Source organism: Ambystoma mexicanum, chromosome 5p (genome assembly GCF_040938575.1).
Source record: "Ambystoma mexicanum isolate Mex_15411 chromosome 5p, UKY_AmexF1_1, whole genome shotgun sequence".
NCBI classification, from domain to species: Eukaryota; Metazoa; Chordata; class Amphibia; order Caudata; family Ambystomatidae; genus Ambystoma; species Ambystoma mexicanum.
This window is the reverse complement of record NC_090930.1, coordinates 1,023,789,334-1,023,808,934: the sequence shown is the minus strand read 5'-3', so window position 1 is coordinate 1,023,808,934 and position 19,601 is coordinate 1,023,789,334. Positions and strand designations below refer to the sequence as shown.

At 48.0% G+C, this 19,601-nt stretch overlaps 1 protein-coding gene across 2 annotated transcripts in view; it reads right to left on the bottom strand.

The window, feature by feature from the left end:
• Positions 1–13,622: 13,622 nt before the first annotated feature.
• Positions 13,623–19,601, bottom strand: part of PXDC1 (PX domain containing 1) — a 257,082-nt gene continuing 251,103 nt past the window's right edge. For both annotated transcript variants that reach the window (XM_069613504.1, XM_069613505.1), the window contains one exon: positions 13,623–14,979. In XM_069613504.1, the coding sequence (XP_069469605.1) occupies positions 14,862–14,979 (118 nt within the window). In that variant the 3' untranslated portion in view covers positions 13,623–14,861. The remainder of the gene's footprint in view (positions 14,980–19,601) is intronic.

Genomic DNA, 19,601 nt, shown 5'->3' with positions numbered 1-19,601 from the left:
AGTTTGCCTGGGCATCTGAGCTCCCTCTAGATACTGTGTTGTTCCTTCGGTATCCAGGTTGGTGCCTGTTTTATAAAGATCTTCAAAGAAGGTCCCCCCTTTGGTCCTCCATTTTCCCCACCACCTCTATGGCCGTGACCCACCTGTCAGCTTTCTGTCCTCTTAGTGTCATGGATAACAATGCCTTGCCTCCCTTTTCATAAAACTTTTGGTTTAGGAACTGCAGTTTCCTAATTATCTGTCCCTCCTCAAGGAGTCACAATTCTTCCCTTTTCTTTCTCGCATCCAACACTCTTTCTTCCCTCCTTGCTACACTGTCCGTAACCCTCCTGTCTAACTGGGTGATTTCGGCTGGTAACTTATTTTCAATTAATTTCTGCTCTCAGTTTTTATGGGCACCTTCCCTGATCAGAATCCCCCCTCAAGTCGCCTTCCCCACTTCCCAAGCCATTCTCCTTGAGACTTCCCCTGCATTATTTGTTTTGAAATATTCAACAATCTCTTTGGACAGCTCCTCATGGAAAACTGGGTCTTTCCATAGGAAATCGTTGCATCTCCATTTAGACCCCCTGGGTACCATCCCTTGCAAATTCAGATCCACCCAAACCAGATCATGGTCTGACCATGTAATTGGAGAGAACTCCGAGCTCAGCGCATCCTCCCATAGTCCCCTTGATATGTAGATGTAGTCAATTCTGGGGAAAGTGCCATGTGGGGCCGAGTAAAAGGTAAACCTCCTTTCCTCTGGGTGTATGTGTCGCCATATGTCCCGCAGCCCATATACCCCCAACATTCCAATGACCTCCCCTAGCATAGGTCCGGGCACTTCTTCAGTCCCTCCCTCTTGGGTTTGCCTATCCTTCCTGAAATCTTCCCACATATTAAAGTCCCCCCCCAATATTATATGGCCCGTAGCTTCGAGCATTATCTTTGGGAGGGTTTTCAGTAGATACCTCTGTTGCCGCTGATTTGGGCAGTAAATTGTTGCAAATGTAAACCCCACTTTGTTTATGGTCCCCGAAATCAGAAGGGCCCTGCCCTTCTTCATCAGCCCAAACCTTTGTGACCTCCATCCTTAGCCCTTTAGCAGTAAGGATCCCAACCCCTGCTTTTCTAAGGGGGCCTGACCCCCAATATTCCTGCCCCAGTGCCCTGCCCAGAACCCTCCTTTCCTCCCCACTAGCGTATTTAGTCTCCTGAGGGATCAGCACATCAAAGCCAGATCTACGAAATTCCCTAGTCACCAGAGAACTCTTTGTGGACGAGTTCATCCCCTTTACATTCAACATCCCCACCCTCAGGAGGCCTTCCCATTTGTCTCCCGAGCTACAGCTATCCTCCCTTCTTTCCTCTCCTCAAGCCTTTAAGTGCTCTGGGGAGCCTGTACACATAAATCCATCCCAACACAACCAATAAACGCCTCTTTGAAAAGATCTGTCCCCCCCCCTTCAAAGATACTTCCCTTCTTACCCCTCCTTGGTGCCCGAATCCCCCCGGTTAACATCACCAGAGAAAAATCAGACCAACAGTTGGAACTAGCTCCATTCCAGTCCCGTGCACATGAAACTTCAATAACTACGAGCCCCCCGGTATCTCCACTGCCAAATCCCATTTCACCCTCGCCTGATCATACTTCACCCAATTAAATCCAGATGCTAGACACCCCTGCCCCGTGTCCTAGTCATAGATATTTTCCATTCTGAGTCAGGTGTCTGCCATGGGCAAGGTGCTCAGCTTCCTGTATTTCCTGGATGCCAGCATCCATCTTCTCCGTGTACCCTGAATCAGCCGCTGTCTGTAGCCCTCCGCCTTGTCTCCATAATTTTCTGAAGTTCTGGTTTCTCCGAGCAACTCGCCGGTAACTATCTGAATGTCTTCCTCCGTCATCATCCTATATTTCCAGCCGTCAAATTCAAAAGAGATGGAGAAGGGGAATTCCCACCTATACCTCACTCCTTTCTCTTTTAGCCACTTGGTTAGGGGGGAGCACATCCTCCGTTTAGTTAGAGTCAGTGAGGACAAGTCCTGGAAGATCTTCACTCTAGATATGCTGTAAGTGACCGGGCCTCTCAACCTTGCTTTTTCAAGAATGTTCACTTTTTTCGACGTAATTATGAAATTTTGCGAGGACCGACCTCGGGCCCCCCGGAGCCCCATCCGCATGGTGAATTCTTTCAATCTTTGCTTCATCATTGGTGTCGTCCTCAAAGATCAATTCTGTGACTTCATGTAATGTTCTCGTCAGGTCAGGTTCGTTTCCCCCTCTCATTCTGGAATACCAAAGAGTCTTAGGTTGTTACACCTCTCCTGATTTTCTAGGTCATCCATCTTCATTCTGACCTCTTCCTCGAGTCTTTCCATGTCGGAGAACCACATGTCCATCTACATTTCTAGTGTGTTAAGCGAGGATTGGTTGTGCTTGACTTCCTCCAGTCTCTGCTCCATCTTGTCTATCCGTTGGGTGACCATATCCACTCTGCTCCAAATGTCTGTTCTCATGGTTCATATTTCCTCCATTAGCACAGCAACATCCTTCTTGGTTGCTGTGGATTCCTCTGGAGCAGTGGCCGTGCTGAGCCGTAGTCTGTCACGGTCACTCAGACCCCTCGAGGTATACTTATAGGTGGTCAACTTCAGCGTTGCTTCCATGCACTTCTTCCCGTTGTCTCCTACTGATCTCCCTGGGGGTGTACCCCTCTGTGGTCAGCTGTTGCTGGAAGTCAATACCCCTTTCTTGGTTTCCGTCTTCCAAGTCCCTTCGGGTCGAGGAGTATCCCTTTCTTGTGTGGTCCGGGAGGCGGGCACACACCCCGGACACGGGGGGCCACATCTCCTAGAGCCAATCCAGCACTTCCTCAACCCCTTGCCGGGGGGGGGGGGAACAGAGAGTACTTTGCCACTGTCAGACAGCCTACGATCCCCTCTGGGGGTGGTCTTCACTGCAGTTTTTCTCAAGAGCTACCTAGATTCCTCTCTCCGCAAACAAGGAGCAGGCGTGTTCCCGGGTCACTCTCTCTCCTTTTGGGCTCAGGGTTCCAGTGTCGGTCCCCTCTGGACCCTCCTTTTCACTCTCGGCTTATCCCTTCCTTCACCACCACCCTTCTCAGTGGTCCTCTCTTCCTCTTTTCCTGGGGTTGGACCACAGGCCACCCAGGGGTCGATCTTGTACTTGTGTCCCTTTCAGTCTGTCCGAGGGGCGGCCCATTTGCCCTTGCCAAGGGGGCCTTCCCCTCTCTCTTGCTCCACTGCTGTGCTGTCAATAACATCTCCCTCACAGTGTGACCCTTACTTGCCCCAAGCTTCACACCGTTGCGTGTGTGGTTGGGTCAGAGATGCCCCTTCCCTTGGCCAATTATTGTCTTTTCTCTGGGTAGTGTAAATCCTACCAGCACAACTTGAGCCTCCTGGGAGGGCGATCTGCCCCGTTGGGGTTATGCTCTGTTTGTTAGGATAAAGAGGGGTGTGTTTGTTTTCATCCCAGTCCTTGTGTGGACATCCTGTTGAACGTCTTATTGCTTTCCCCCCTGGACCTCCATCTTGGCCGTGTGTTCTCCTTCTTTCACAGATGGGGGCTGGCCCATTCCGCTCTCAGAACACTTTCCCCATTGTTTTCCCTTTCACTTTCCCCTTTAGTGCTTATTCTCGGCCACCGTGGCCTTCACACCTCGCACTTCTTTTGTCCCGTTGAGTCAACAGGCTGCTTGTCCTTCGTGGGAGGGAGGGGGGTGGTCTGCAAGGGGAGGGAGGCGGCAACCCCCATCCCGTTATCAAGAGGAGCTCCTCCGCTGCTCCGAGCCTCCTCACTTGCTCTGTCCCTCGCCGGGACATTGTCACTGCCCTCTCCTGTCCCTCGGCGGTGGTGTATGTGAGACCAGCTCAATCCGTGGGCCGGGAGCAAACGTCTAGTGGCGAGGGGAGGGAGGCTCTGACACACCTCCGACTGCTCACTGGAGCCCATCAGTTGCGCAGGGCCTCTCCCTATGCACCGTCCTTTGCCTGGGTGTCATCCCGTTTCCGTCTGTCCCTCAGTGGCCAGTGGCTTCCACGCTCTGACGTTGTCCCCTTCAAGGGGCCCCCTGGGGCTGGGGAGGGCAGCAAACTCTGCTGGGTCACACCCACGGCTCCTTCAGTCTGGCTTCTTCCAGGGACCACCGCTGACGGTCCCTAGTGAGGAGGCTCCTCCTCTTCTCACGCACCTCAGCCTTGTGGAGTTCTTCCTGTTGGGAGGGGGCCTCAAAGCTCAGGATTGTTTCTGTGGGGTCAGTGGGTGTTCCCCCACTCGACCCTGCGGTCCTTTCTCCACAGGGGAGTCTATAAGGGGGGGGGCTCTAATCCCTTAACGACCCGGTAGATGCTCTGCACTCAGGATGGCATTGCCTGTGTGCCCCCTGGTGGCCTCCCTCCCACCTTTAAACAATTGTATACTTTTCTCTTTGTTACTTGTATTCTGCCTTGTCAGCGCAAAAAAGGCGACATACTCAGTCGCAGTCACTGGGTGTGATTCCATACTTCCAAACAATTGATTGCTTTTCTCTTTGCTACTAATATTCTGTCTCATCACAAAAGGACGGAACTCTCAGTTATAGTCACCATATGCAATCACCTGCCCCCAAATAACTCAGTGCGTTCTCTTCCCTACTGCTATTCTGTCCCATACTCATAAAAAGAGGGCCCTCTGTTTCAGCCAATAAATGTAATCTCCTGTCTGCCCCACAGAATAATTCTGGGAGTCTCCCCTGACTCCATACCAGTCACTGACATACATGTCATCCAAGGTGCTTACTGAGATTCACGCCTCCATAGTGGTTACAAAAAGATGGCCGATCCTATTTCAATTTTCTTCCTCTCCCTCAAATAAATCTTATTTTATTTGTCGAATACTCCCTCATCTAAGTCTAATTTAAATGTTCTGCTTCTCCCTGAACTGTTCTACTAACCTTTTACCCAGGAGACTGATCATGAACTCCAACTGCACATGCTGCAACAGTGTAGCTGTAACTCACATTAGCCACTTTTCCTGAACCATAACGGAAGTCGTGGGAAGCTTGGTTGGCCATATGATTGAAAACTCAAATGAGTGGGAATCTGATTCCATGATTTTACCTGGCATAAGGGAGAAAGCCAAGAATGTTAAACCGTCTTAAATTAAATGCCCGATTTCGCTGGAAACTGAAACGACAAATTCGGAGAGATTTGTAGCTGGTTATATTTCCAGTGCAGTTTGTTTACTATTTATTACATCTGTGATTTCTTTCACAAAAACATCAGGACTTGTAATAAACATTGATATTTTATACAAAATACTGAGATTTATGACTTTTAGGATTACCCACCGACTGTGATAAGGCAGCCTTTCACATTGTGTCTTTACCAGTCCCCTCTGGGGAGCCCCACAGCACATAAAACATCCATTAAGGCAGGGGTCTTCAACCTTTGGCTCTCCAAATATTTTGGACTACAACTCCCTCCATCCCTAGCCATCATAGTAAATAGCTAGATATCATGAGAAATGCATTCCGAAACATCTGGATAGCCAAAGGTTGCAGACTCCTGCATTAAGACAAAGCCTGTAGAGTTTTGAAGGAGAAAAGCTCCATGTATTCAGGCTCAGCTTTTTATGATAGAAAAGCGAGACAGCCCCTTTATTCACATGAGCAGAAAACATTCCTGCAACGTAAACAATGGCCCTCATTACGAGTCAGGCGGTAGCCATGCCGGTAAATCCGGCAGGCTGCTGCTGGACCCGTAAACAGTTACCAGCACCTGGCTTGCCGGTAACACTGGGGTATTACAACCCCGGCTGCTGGTAAGTCAGGCGCCGGTAACTATGTTGTTCCCCATTCCCGTAGAGTCCCATAGGACTCTATGGCAGTGGGGACCACTGACACACCAGCACCGTCATTGACGGTGCTTCAGTGAAAGTCTGCGGGCTGGTGCCGCTCCGCCTGCCAGGTCTGGCGGTCGGGACGGCATCCGCCAGCAGACTCGTAGTTTGCGGTCCGGAAACAACAGTGGCGGTAAGCTTACCGGCACTGTTGTTTCCGGACCAGCAAACTTGTAATGAGGGCCAATGACTCTGTTATTTTGTATTCACCAGCAGCTCTGATAAGGAAAAGCAATTTTAAATGTTACAGGAATGCGCTGTATCACTTTTCTGCTCTACCAAAATAAAGAAGACAAACACAAGATGCAGCTGAAAAGTATAGAGCATTGTGCTCCCTTCCCAACACGCATTCCAGGAGATTACTATTTCGGATCCTAAAAACTCAGTAAAGGAAACAAAGCTAAGTGTCCTTTTCTCAGACTTGCATGAGGGGTTTCAGACAGCACATGCAAGACCTACCAGTACACACAGAGGAAGACAGGCAGCTCCAGAAGAGATTTCAGGAGAGGGGGATTAAAGTCCACGCACAGCAAAGGCCAGTCTGAAATCCAAAATCGAAGCTGACCCTTTTATAGCTTTAGGCCATCACAGGCCTCGGCACACAGGTGCAGGGTAGTCCTCTGAAGCCAAGCCCAAGGGAGGAGCCACAGCCCTTTAAAACTGAAGCAGGCTGGCCAGTCTTTGTGAGCAATGGCAAGGACCTGAGGGACGTCTGATCCTGGTAAAACTCCAAGTCAGGACACTTGGTAGCTGGCATCGTTATGAAGGAGAGACTATGAAGAGGCAAGGGAAGACGGGCAGCTCTAGAAAGCGGCATAGAAGGATGGAGGGTATGGGTCGGAGCAGGCCCCTGCTTGTGCATGAAACCCCACTAGGGTCAGTGACACCTCACGGCGTGCAAGACTATGAAGGGAGGTTGAGGAAGAGACCTACAAGGCAAAGATCTGGCTGGCCTCTCAGACACCACTCTGCCCGAGAGCCATGGAAACAAGGGAGAACCCCCTTTTGTTGGACCAGGAAAGAACTGGAGGAGAAAGCCACCCTCCTGACGAGGACAGCTGGAGGAGAGAACATGTCCTCCCTATGACTTAAACACTGGAGAAATCTGTATTGAACTTTGAGCATTTTAGTCACCATGGTTTGTGATGTTTGTTCAACTTGTAGAACACTGTTGGGAAACCCCTTTGATTTGAATGAGGGGAAAATCTTTTCTGTGAATATTTTCTTTAGGTGACGCTGTGGTCCAAATCCTCGCTTTAGAGACAGATTTTTCGAGCTGTCTGTTTTTGGCACAGTGGTAAATAAAACACGTAAAATGGATCTTGGTTTGTCAGTCTCCATTTCTGATAGTGCAAGTGATGAGGTGGGGAGTGCACAGTTCTACACATTTGCATGCACATTTCACAACGATACTGTGGTACCTGGGAGCATGCAGGAGGAACGAGGACAACAAAACGAACTTGATTATTTTCAAAGTTGCACATGATATCTGCTTATTCACCGGCCCAAGCAAATCCCCGCAGCAGTGTGCGTTCCTTTCTCGGCCTCTCTGCGCCGGCTCTCAAGCTCGTCACCGTGGCCACGGCATGCCAACCAAACCACCACATGGCACTTATCTGCTGAGTGGGACATGCTTGCACATTACCAATGATGCTTATGGTATTTTTGGTGGAAATCCCAAGCACTATTGGTGAGATGCATATGCTTTCTTCAGGACAGTCACAAGCTCCTCTTGGTGAGCTGTCTCCTCTCAACGTGATCTATAGGCCCCCTCAATGAGACGCTTATGCCCTCCCGGTGAGATCACCACTCTATGTTATGTTATGTTATAGTGAACGGAGGATAGCACAGGGGCAACGCACTGGTCGCGAGGGACGGTATTATGTGTGTTATAAATAAAAAATAAATGAAATGGTGTGATGTATATGTACATAGTCGGGGTGGTGATATCATGAGCTGCTGAGATGTCTGGTTGGTGGCAGCACATTGTGCCGGCAGGAGACACATTTTCAATGCGTGCATGAAAGCCTACCTTTGCCAATGAACACAGAGAGGCTAAACAGAATAGTGACACTCAATTCCTACATCTCTCACAATGAATAATGACACAGAAAGAGTGACAATAGGAAAGCAGCAGTGCTGAGGCCTAGAAGATCCCCCTGAGACCCGGGTGATTTGGTCGCAGTAAAGAAGCAGGCATGGGAAAAGAAAGATGTTTTTGACAAAACTAACTTTGGAGGAATCACATGCATAACATTAGCATGTTACAATGCATAGAAAAGACCCTGTTTAAGTATTTAGGGCATGGGCTTAAATACTGAAATGATGGGAGTTTGGTCCAGGGACTAACTGACGTGAGAATGAATGTAGCTGCAAGAAAATAATGAAAGCTACTGAAATGTTAAAGGTGACATGATAGCAGGTCATCTTCCCTAAGAACCATGCACTGGTTAATACAAGCACCGACAGGAACATGTGTTGAGTTGCCATGTAGGAAGGATGTGGCGTTGGTCATGACGACTGTTATCAGAACATAGCCAGACTGATTTTCATGTGGTTGGTACTTTTTGGTAACTGGATAGGCCACACTGAATACATGATGCAATACTGTCTACGTGGTATTCCTGGTGATTTGGAAGTGGATGGGCAGGATAGTGCTTTTAATATTAAGACTAAAGCCATAATTGTTACATCCAATGTTGTTTTTTCCACTGTTCAGAAATAATTGTATGGGCAGGAAAGGTAGTGTTGGATAGCATTGAGGCACACACAAAGCACCCAGAAGCGATTCAACATACCAGACCTTGAGATTTCCCCTTTGGATAATGTGTTCTGAATTGTCTCTGCCAAACCTTTAAAACCAAATCAGCATTTTACTAGGGTACTGCTGACCGGCACCCATCAAAACAACAGTTTTCACACCTGTCGCACCCACTGTTATTTTATTTTTTATTGTTCAAAGTGCAGACCTAGCTCGAGAGCAGCGCAGCGCTGAACAGAGTGTGGGTAGCCAGCATTTGGGCTTCCATCTTTTAGCAGTAGTGCAGTATTGTGACGTCTGGGCGTCGGTATGTGCGTCCATTGGAAGTAGTCCTTGGTCAAGTGTTGTTGAATGAGCCATGTTTTGAGAGATTTGTGAAACTGGAGAATTGTGGATGCATTCCGAGCCAAAACCGGGATCCAGTTCCAGAGGGTGGGTGCATGACAAGAGAAGGATTGTTTGTGGATCCTCTCTTTGCGGACGGGTTGTGATTCAAGCCGGTTGGTTGATTTGCTGCGCAAGGAGCGTGTGCCACCAGATATGTGGAGCTTAGCAGTCAGGTGCGCTGGTGTGCTGCTCGTGACTGCTTTGTAGATGATGCATGCAGTCTTGAACAGTATGCTAGCTTGGAGTGGATGCCAACGTAGTTCAGGTAGGATGGGGGTAATCTGGTCAAATGTCCATGCTCCTGTAATAAGATGTGCTGTAGTGTGTTGGAATGCTTCTATTGGTGCTAAGTGAGCAGCTGGGAGTCTTGTCAGGAGAGCATTTCCCCTATCCCACTAACAACCCCAGCTCCTTCTTTTCTTACAGAGCCATACACAGCAAATCCACCAAAAATGGCAGAAGGGCATATAAGACAACTTTGCATTACATTACAATACAGACAGGAAATGTGGGCACCACAGAGGATTCTTGGCGATACCATCTCTGACAATGGTTAAATAAGATTGTCGATCTTCAGAGGTAATAGCTACAAGAATAATACAGCAGAAGCCATCGACAAAGCATATTTAAAAGCAAGTTACTTCTGATAGGGGATATGCTGGCACTGTTTGCAGCTTGGAGCTAAAACCTAGAATAGTACATGCAAATGCACTGTTCCAGCAGCTAGTAACACAGCATTATTGACCAAGGCTCTCACAATTCAGGACAGGGTTACAGACATTGAGTAACTGAAAGCTGGGGGTTTGCTAGATATCGAACATTCTGATCCAAACTAAGAATGTCATAGTCACCACCTATAAAAGATAAAGACTATCAGAAGGTGCTAAAGGCCAACAGAAGGAGCTGAAGTCCACAAGAAGGTGCTAAAGGCCATCAGAAGAGCTTAAGGCCACCATAAGGTGGCAGCCGTTATCATAAGGTGATAAAGGCAAGCAAAGGGAGATGAGGTCCATCAGAAGATGCTAAAGGCCACCAGAAGAGCTACATGCCATCAGAAAGTGCCAATGGCCAGCAGAAGGAACTGAAGGCCAGCAGAAGGAGCTGAAGTCCACAAGAAGGTGCTAAAGGCCAACAGATGGAGCTGAAGTCCACAAGAAGGTGCTAAAGGCCATCAGAAGAGCTTAAGGCCACCATAAGGTGGCAGCCGTTATCATAAGGTGATAAAGGCAAGCAAAGGGAGATGAAGTCCATCAGAAGATGCTAGAGGCCACCAGAAGAGCTACATGCCATCAGAAAGTGCCAATGGCCAGCAGAAGGAACTGAAGGCCAGCAGAAGAGCAAACGGCCGTCAAAAGATGCTAAAGGCCATCAGAAGAGATAAAGGCAGTGCAAAGGTGCCAAAGGCCATCAGAAGGTGCTGAAGGCTACCAGAAGAACAAAGGGCCAAACAAATAGCTAAAGCTCCTCAGATGCTAAAGGCCATCAGAGGGTGAGCAAGGCCATCAGAAGAGCTAAATGCCATCAGAAGGAACTGTAGGCCAGCAGAAGAGCCAATGGCAGTGTGAGGTCTCGAAAGGCCATCAGAAGGTGCTAAAGGCCACCTGAAGGTGGGTGTTAAAGGCCACAAGAAGCTGCTAAAGACTATCAGGATATGCTAGTGGCAGCGAAGGAAGTGTATATGGTGTGAAAAAGGCCTGAGCAAAATTATAGGGAGACATCGAAGAGGCTTTCAAGTCATATGCTAGTCAAGTATACAAAACAACACGAAAGACACTACGGTGCACAATAGAGGTGTCAGGCATTATATAGACACTAGGTACAGAAGTAGAAGGGAAGGTATATGTGAAAAAGCAGAGACATAACCTGCAAAGTGTGGACATGGCAGCAAAGCCAAAAATGCAAGAAAGGACTGCCTTGAGCAAAGTTAGCAAAAAGAAGTACAGCAGGGACCGAATTGTGCGGTTGCGGAGAAATGGCCATGTGGAAGAGGATAAGGAACCAGCTGATCTGTTTAATCAAAAGTGCTACAAATACACATTCGCACCATGAGCAGTGCAGCTTGTTGCTTGAAAAGAAAAACCATACAAATCAACACAGAATTTGCAGAGGAGATTCCTTTATTTAGCTTGCTCCTCCTAAGTCATTGTCTGCCAGCGTTCAAGGCCACACAGGCATTCTTGGTTGTTGTGTGGTCTGCATGTGCACTTACCATTCGCTAAAATCAACCCCTCGCGATCTGCAAATCAGGAAAATATCACTTATGTACCTTTTGGTGCCATTATCTGTTTGTGCATCTGTGTTTACGATAACAGTGACACATATGTCCACCTGAATAGGGATGAAGACACCATTGCATGGGCTGCACATTAGTTCTTGATTTTCTCTGGTTTACCAGCCGTGTCCATTTTTCAAAGGCCTCCATTTTAAATCTACATTTCACAGTACATCCTTCACATTGGGCACTACACAATAGACACCAAGACTAGCAATGCATATAATGTTTGGTGGCAAAGGTGGCTTGATTTTGTCTCAAGCACACAAGGTGCTCGGTTCATAACACTAGCCCCTTCTTAACAGCACGACAACTGTGCTATAACTGTACTGGTTTTGCAGAAGCTTGTCCGAAAAAAATAAAACCTGAATTAGGGGTATACATCTGGTATACTTATCTACCCATACATACTGTGACAGTTCTATTCTGCCATTGAGGAATCATGTACACTTCCCATCTTGCCTTAATGCTCTCTCTCACAGGGGTGGCGTGGATCCCAGCCGGATCAAGGCTCCAGGTGCAAGAGCCGCAAAGGAAAGGTCCGCAAACATCAGAGCCAGAATCTTCAGCTTACATTTGGGATATACTCTCTACAGATCAATTGATCAATTTACATGAGAGCACACAGGCACATTGTGGATTTCACACCAATGTGCTTACGGATTCATTGTGATACATAAATGACAAGGACCTGCTTAAAGTTCAAAGGTCCACTGTGTAACAACCCAAACTTGAATGCGACAATTTCAATCGCAGGGACTTTTGTCATAAACCTAAAAATTGAGGTAACAGTGGAAATGCATGTAAGCTGTCACATCAAGTGCCGCCTGTCGCACAGTGGAAACATCTCTCCCTGACACTCTCTGGAAAAACCAATGGGATTCATCATTGACAGAGATCTCTCCTACAAGATTCACGTCTCCAATAAAACTCAGGCAACCTGGTACCAACTATCTCACCCTTTGCGAAATTAATCTCTTGATACCATGTCTGACTTTGGAATGCTCGTTCAAGATCTGGTCATACCCCACCTGGATGAGAGCAATGCTGGGTAGTGTGCAGCTTGCCTCCTAAGAGCCACTCACAGCGGTCAGCACGCCGTAGCCGACCACATCAAAGACCAAAGGAAATTCAGTCACATCACCCCCACACTTAGGGAACAGCAAGGGGGGTTCTTCCCAGTGCGCATCATCTTCCTGTCAGCCTGCATCGCTTATAAGGCCATGGCGAGCAACGCACCAGCATACCGTGCTGGTGCTGGAAAACCTACCAACTCGGGAGGCCAGTGACCACCAGAAGGAACTACCTCAGCAGGTTGGAATAAGAAAGAGAGAGCAGGCCTCCTGATACTAAGCAGCAAGGCTCTGGAAAAAAAACAACCTCTATGGATCAGGTTAGCCCTCTCTCCTGTGTACATCAGGAAGGAAATGACATAACTATGGCACCCCCTACCCCTACCCATTATTCCCTTCCCGCTGTCGTTGTACCCCCACTTTTGTGCTCCGTCCCCTTTTTTACAGTGCTCCACAGGGTTAGACTTAAAGAAACCACATACATACATAAAGATATATACACTTACCTGCCTACATGCGTACACACATCAGCATGAAAGTACCATTGGCAAACTGGTTCGATCAAGCTTTGATTGTGGAGCAAGTTGTAGAAGTCTCGTCCTTTGTCTAATAAAATAACCCTCAAAGTGATACTGGGCCTCATTATAACTATGCCGGTCTGGAAACACTGGTGCCGTTAAGCCTACTGGCACCAGTGTTTCCAGCCCGGCATAGTACAACTCTGCAGACGGGTGCCATCCCGCCCGCACCTGTCGTGCGGAATAGCATCCACCCGCAGAATTTCACGGAAGCACCAGCACCGTTGTTAACGGTGCCAGTGCTTCCGTGGTCCCCATTCCTATTGAGTCCTCTGGAACTGGGAATGGGGACTCACAATTAACACTGCCTGACTGGCCGGAACGCTGGGATTGTAATACCCCGGTGTAACCGGGAAATCAGGCACTGGTAAATATTGCAAGTCCGGTGGCAACCCGCCAGTAGCAAAGGCAGAGCTACCGTCGAACTTGTAATGACTGTGTCTAGATGTGCTCGTTATTTTGAGTTTTCACTTGGAATCATGGACGTGATTGTTCCTCTGTGAGAATTTGCATACCCACAGCTTCCGCTAGTGCAGTGATTCTGGGGTAAAACCCCTTTCTAGAAGCGAAGAGGGAGGAGTTTTGTGATGTGCTCAAGCTTTTTGTTTTACTGCATATGCCCCCTTCAAATGGAAGAAAATGCCACAATTACTCAATTTACAAGCTCTTGGTTGCATTCTGTCTACTTTTATTTTTCGAAATAGACGGATGTCGCAGATTTAAAACCTGCAAATATTAATTATGCTCCTTGCATGGTATACATGTCAGTTAATTAAAATAGATTTCAAAACATATTGTATAAAAGAATTAGGATTCTCAATAATTTAATATTATTTACATTAGCAAATCCTTCCGGTTAGTACGCTGAACGCAGACGAGATAGAGTCGCGGCACAGAAGACGCCGCCCTTTCATTGCTGCATCAAATCGAAGGGCACACAATCGGATCTCTTTAAAAAAAATGACCTTCGAATATTCTCTCTTATAATGTTTGATGACAAGAGGTTATTATTATTCCACTGCTCGGAAATTAAGAACTACATTTCCCTATATGCAAAGCAAGTCTTGTTCTAGGTGCTGGAATGGCCTGCCAATCCTGGTAGACTGTAACCTGTCAAGATGTTTCGGCAGGAGTCAGTACATAGGGGCCATTCAAAAAAGCATCTGATTCGGAGGGCGTTGCATGTCCCGGTGCATATCCTCCTTTGGCAACAAGCGAGTGTCGCTTTCAGGTTTGATTCAAGCCCTCCCTTCCTCGAGGAAGCATGACACTCTTTCACTAGTGTGTGAGCATTGGCACAACAGAAAGTGATCTTCCTCTCATATTTTGCCAGCTTGTACATCTTGCACATGGTTTCTGAGGCTTCGAGCGAACTTGATGACGTCCCATTCCACTGCCAAGTGACATTCCAGTGGAGAACAAGCGATCCAAGTATCAAAAATATTAAGTATACTGTTTACAAAGAGAAACACTATGTTCAAGATTACCCTATCGGTCATAAAATGTCTGTTAATAATCAAGCTTAAGGCACCGTCTGTATTTCCACCTAAGCTAGAGAAATAGATGTGCTATCAATGAGACACGTGAACCTGCTCACAATACACTGGAACATTCTGAGCTTTCCACCGTCCATTATCGCTTGTTTCATAGGCAAGCAGGCTACACTAATTCCAACTCAAATGGGCATTTGAGACACATTTGTCCGCTCCTAGCGAGAGGAGGAGGAAAAGGTGTAGACAGATGGGTGCCATCTTGTACTGCTTCCTTCACCGTGAACAACACCAAAACATGTCCGCCATCGTCCACATGAGTGCAGGATTGAGAAGAATTTGGTGGCTGAAGCGAAGTCAAAGGCATAACAGTGAACACGGACAAAGAGTACTTCAAGGGGGCTTTTGAAGCCATTTCAGTCCAAAATATCGGTCTCAAATGGGACCAGATGATAGTAGGAAAGGTTGGTGACATACGCAGCAGGGTCGTCGCTATCCTCTTGCTCTGAAGAAAACTGTGCTCCGTTCTCGAATCTGGAAACAAGAAAGAAGGCCATAAATCATTAATTAACATACACACAAGCAGTCAATGTTAATATCGTAACTTTTAAGAAATAACCTTCACCCTTGGACCACACCAAGATTTGTTGCTGTGATGGTATGAATGAAGAAACCATTTCAATTCCCAAACTATTGAGCATACTAGAATTGAGCACACAAGAAGGGCTTCAGGAACATTAACTTCCCATTAAATATTTTTCATCCTTCACAATCTGCTTTCTTTTATTTTATCTCACACTTGTCTTGGTAGCAAGAGAACACAGAGCAAAACAGGCTCGATCCCTGGGTCCCTGCTTAGACACCTCTGAGTATTAAGCGTGTTATAAATAACCTATTACAATTTTGGGAATATAGTACAATGTGGACAAAACAAGAAATGGAGACTGTAATTATCAGCAGGTGGACTGATCTATAGAGAACACTAGAGGTTTCTTGGTAGGCCTATGCACCCTGGACCTCTTTTGTGTGGTAACCGTTTTTCCCTAGGAAAAGGGTCGGGCTTGCTGAAAATGTGCAATTTGGGGTCACTTTTATTATTTCCAGGGCCTCTTTTGGTTTCCAGTCCACCCCTAGTAATCATGAACCAAATGAAAGTGAATGAGTAGTCTTATACTGTGGGGTCCCTCAAGGTTGACGGGCAGGGCACCACAAGATTGGATTTAAAGCGGTTCCCCCACTGTTAATCTCCCTTCTGCACAGGGACTGCCTCTGCGATCTCAAACTCGGGCTAAAAGGACTCCTGCACCCTTCCTCTCTTTGGATTTCCTCCATGATTGTAAGTCCAGAGCTCACGGAGTTCCTGCACACTTCTACTCTAGCCTTCCCAGGTCACTTATCCTTAGTTGTTTTCCTGGGTTTAAAATGTTCCCACACCCTTCTTCTCTGGTGTTATTGGGGCCACTTCCCCTTTCCCTTTCACACACTTTAAGCTAACCATGTTTTCCTCAGAGGCAGGCTTTAAGAGGGCTTTCATCTCCCCACCCTGCCCGCCTCCCCCCCCCCCGCCTTAGTGTCCTGGCTCCTACTCTTTTTATCACCTCGCTGCTCCTGCTCTCGTCCTTCTCCATGGAGCAATGTGTTTATTCCTCCTGCTACCTTGGTGTTGCCCCCTATCAGTTCAGGTTCTTACCACAATGCCTTCCTGCCTTGGGCCAAGTGTGCTCCCTCTAACCTTCCTGCCCTGGATAGCCATGACCTCGCTAGCCTCGGGCGTTTCCTTCTGATGTTCTCCTACAATCTCCTCCTGACGTCACCACCCAATCTCGTCCAGATGACTACAAGCCACCTGGGCTCTCTCAACCCAACCTCCTTCTGGTGATTTAACCATCCTCCTTCTGTCCTAACCCAACTTCCTCCCAGTGGCGCAGTTAGAATTTGGAATGCGGAGCAAGACTCGCTCTCATTCTCTCAGGTCCCAAACTGTTAGTATGGACACAGCTCAGCCGTGTTTTGACTTGCTTCTGACAGCTGATAGTGCTTATTTTCAGGCATGCTGCAGAAGAAATGTTGAACTATGTTTGTGGAACTGCACATTTTATGCACTATATGCATTGCAATAGTTTTTATGCCAGTGTCAAAAATGACTAACAGCATGTGACTTTAAAACCCAGACTTTTTTTGAGTGTCTCTAAGGCTTGGAAATAGCACAACCCATTGGGCAGGATTTCAAGTTTTCCCGTGACTGGTGTGAAATAATCAACTTGTTTTGACTTCTAGATTCAAATCATGTTGCATTCTAGTACTTGTAGCCCTTTGTCTATAAACTACAGGAATGCACAAGAGCATGTGCTAACAATCTAATACTTTACAGAATATGATTTGAGAGCTATGTTTCAGCATACTTTTATGGAACAAGTGAAGTATGTGGGTAGGAAAAGTGGGCAGCAGTTGGACTGCATTGCATGTTTATGCATGTATTATGTATGTATGTAGTAGCAGATTTACACAGTGAAACCCTAGCTAGCGAGGAGCAACATTGCACTGTACAAATGAGAGCGAAATACAGAGGGAGAACGTCTAGCAGAGCCATTGGAGGCCTCGTGCAACACAAGTACATCAACGTCTGGCCATGTCTCTCCCCCTGCGGGAGACCCAATGAGAAAACTAAAGCATGGGGGATGACAAGGATTGAGACAGTGATTTTCAACCAATGGGAATGTCTGCATTTAGCTTTCCATTCCAGTGCATCTATTGTTTACAGACAATATGCAAATACAACTTGTTCTCAACTCAAAATGGAGCCTGAACTGCTCGGTCATGTCTCTTTCTTGTAAGTTAGGCCCACTGGAAGAGTTGTGCCTAAATGTTGACAGTGCCTTGGAATTCAACTAATACTATGAGGCCCCTTCAAAGTCATTTTTTGAATCTCCTTTTGCTAGCCCTGTTAGTCCCCTTGACCTTTTGCTGGCAGGGGTTGGTGGTGTCCTGACTTCTTGCTCTCAGGAATACCTCTGCTCAGGCTTGCATGGAAGCAAGTGCTGCCCAAGGTACCCCATGTGGCTTCCATGGCAGGGGTGCCACAAACGTATCTGAGAGTGAATCCGCTCACCCCAAATGCGGGCTGGTGTCACTGGCTGGTGTGATGCGCCCCTTTAAGGGCTGCACGCACGCGGCAGAGTGACGTTCCACTCTACCGCATGCAGTATAAATAAAGGGGGCATTCCCGGCCGCGCAGAGCAACCGGGGAGCCCGAGGCACACAGACGTGTCCTCGTGAGGTCTTTAGCGGGAGGGGACTCATGGGCATCGGTGTGTGCGCAGGCCGCACCACAACAGTGGAGACCAGGCGGGACTGCATTCCGGGCCGGGAGGTGACAATCAACTGTGATTTTTGTTTATTTTGTAACATCCACACTGTTCGATCATGCCGCAGGGCAGGAGGCAGTCCACGCGGTGGACAGCCATTTTGTGACCGGGCCTAGGAAGGCCAAGGCAGCGTTTTCTCAAACATTGAAAGGCCATCCAAGGCCAATTTTTGGAACGCATGGCAGCGGAGAGCTGCTAATACCACATGCCGTGGATTTGGACGAAAACATAATTTTTGTCATTTTCTACTGAGTGAATGGTGGATCCTGGAGAGGCCTGCTAAGCCCGTAGGACAGTCTCTGGGCCCACCTGGCTCAATTTGTGGGACTCCCACCCACAAGGGGGAAGACAATTGGTGACAACTACCCCTGGCAACATCGCTAATGCAACACAGGACCAAGCTGGTGGAAGGGCTGAATTATCATCTGCCTGCCTGCAAGGAGAAGGAGCCTGCTGACCTATTTCTGCCTGCCTGCAAGAAGAGAGAGCCTGAGTTGCGGCCTTTGTGGTATCACTCGAAGGTGCCTGTGCGCTCAAGACAATGGATGGCGGTGGACCGGCAGCACCTCAACAGCAACCAGATCAAGGTCCGTCTCAAGCCCCTGTCCAACCTCCAGTACAACCTCCTGTAGCACCTGTCCAACCTCCAGTGCTACGTCCTGTTACGGCTGTTCAACCTCCAACGCAGCCCTCTGTAATGGCTGCACCACAACTACCAGGTGCAAGACCCCCAGGTGCGTTAACACCAATGCCTGAGTATGATATCTCAAGGGCGCCTTCGAGCCTGGAGGCACGTTGGAAGATGTGGATGGGCACACTGGAGATGTATTTCGGCACCACAATGGAGACTAATAATGACAGCAAGCTAGCCACCTTGTTGTACTGTGCAGGTCCAGCTGTGCATGAGGTGTTTTTGTCGCTTCAGCCACGTGATGTCTCATATGCAGCCGCGAAGGATGCTCTCCATGATTATTTCTTACCCCTTGCCAACCCGGACTATGAAAGATTCCTCATGGGGGCAGCACGCTAAAAAGATTACGAGACACTTGACACGTTCTATGAGAGGCTGAGAAGGCTGGCGGTGCCATGTGCATGGGTGGATCCTGATACATTGATCAGGAACCAGCTGATCCAGGGTTACACGTCTGGCAAACTAAGAAGACAAGTCCTGAGGGAACCCGGCATCACCCTGGCACGCATTCTAGAACTGGGGAGGTGCCAGGAGATTTCCGACCTGCGAGCGTACCGAATGGAAGCAGGGGTACGCCCCAGCAAGACTGAAAAGATCTGTGCAGTGGGACACGGCAGGGGTGTCAGACGTGGGGGAATGAGTCAGCGAGAGAGGGGGTCGGCTCCTGTCAACTCGTGCTCCAAGTGTAGATATGACGTTCTCCACCCAGCAGAATGCCCGGCGATCGGAAAGACATGTTGCAGGTGTGGTGGTGCCGACCACTACGCTAGGACGTGCAGGGCCACTGCTCCTGTGGTGGTGTCCAGAGGCGTGGTGCAGGCTGGGTTCTTCCGGCAGCAACGCTCTTTGAACATTGCTCAGGTGGACCAGGCACAGGACAATCCGACTCCGGATGAGGAAGAGAAGGAAGAAGAAGAAAATGTGTTCTTTGTATCCAGCATAGGCATATCGAAGGTGAAGACAAGGAGGCAGCCTTGATGTCTGGTGCTGGTGAATGAATCCTCAGTCCTGGTACTGGTAGACACAGGGGCTTCAGTGAATGTTATGGCTCGTGATGCCATGGTATGCCCTCCTACCCTGACCAAGGCGAAGGCTCACAT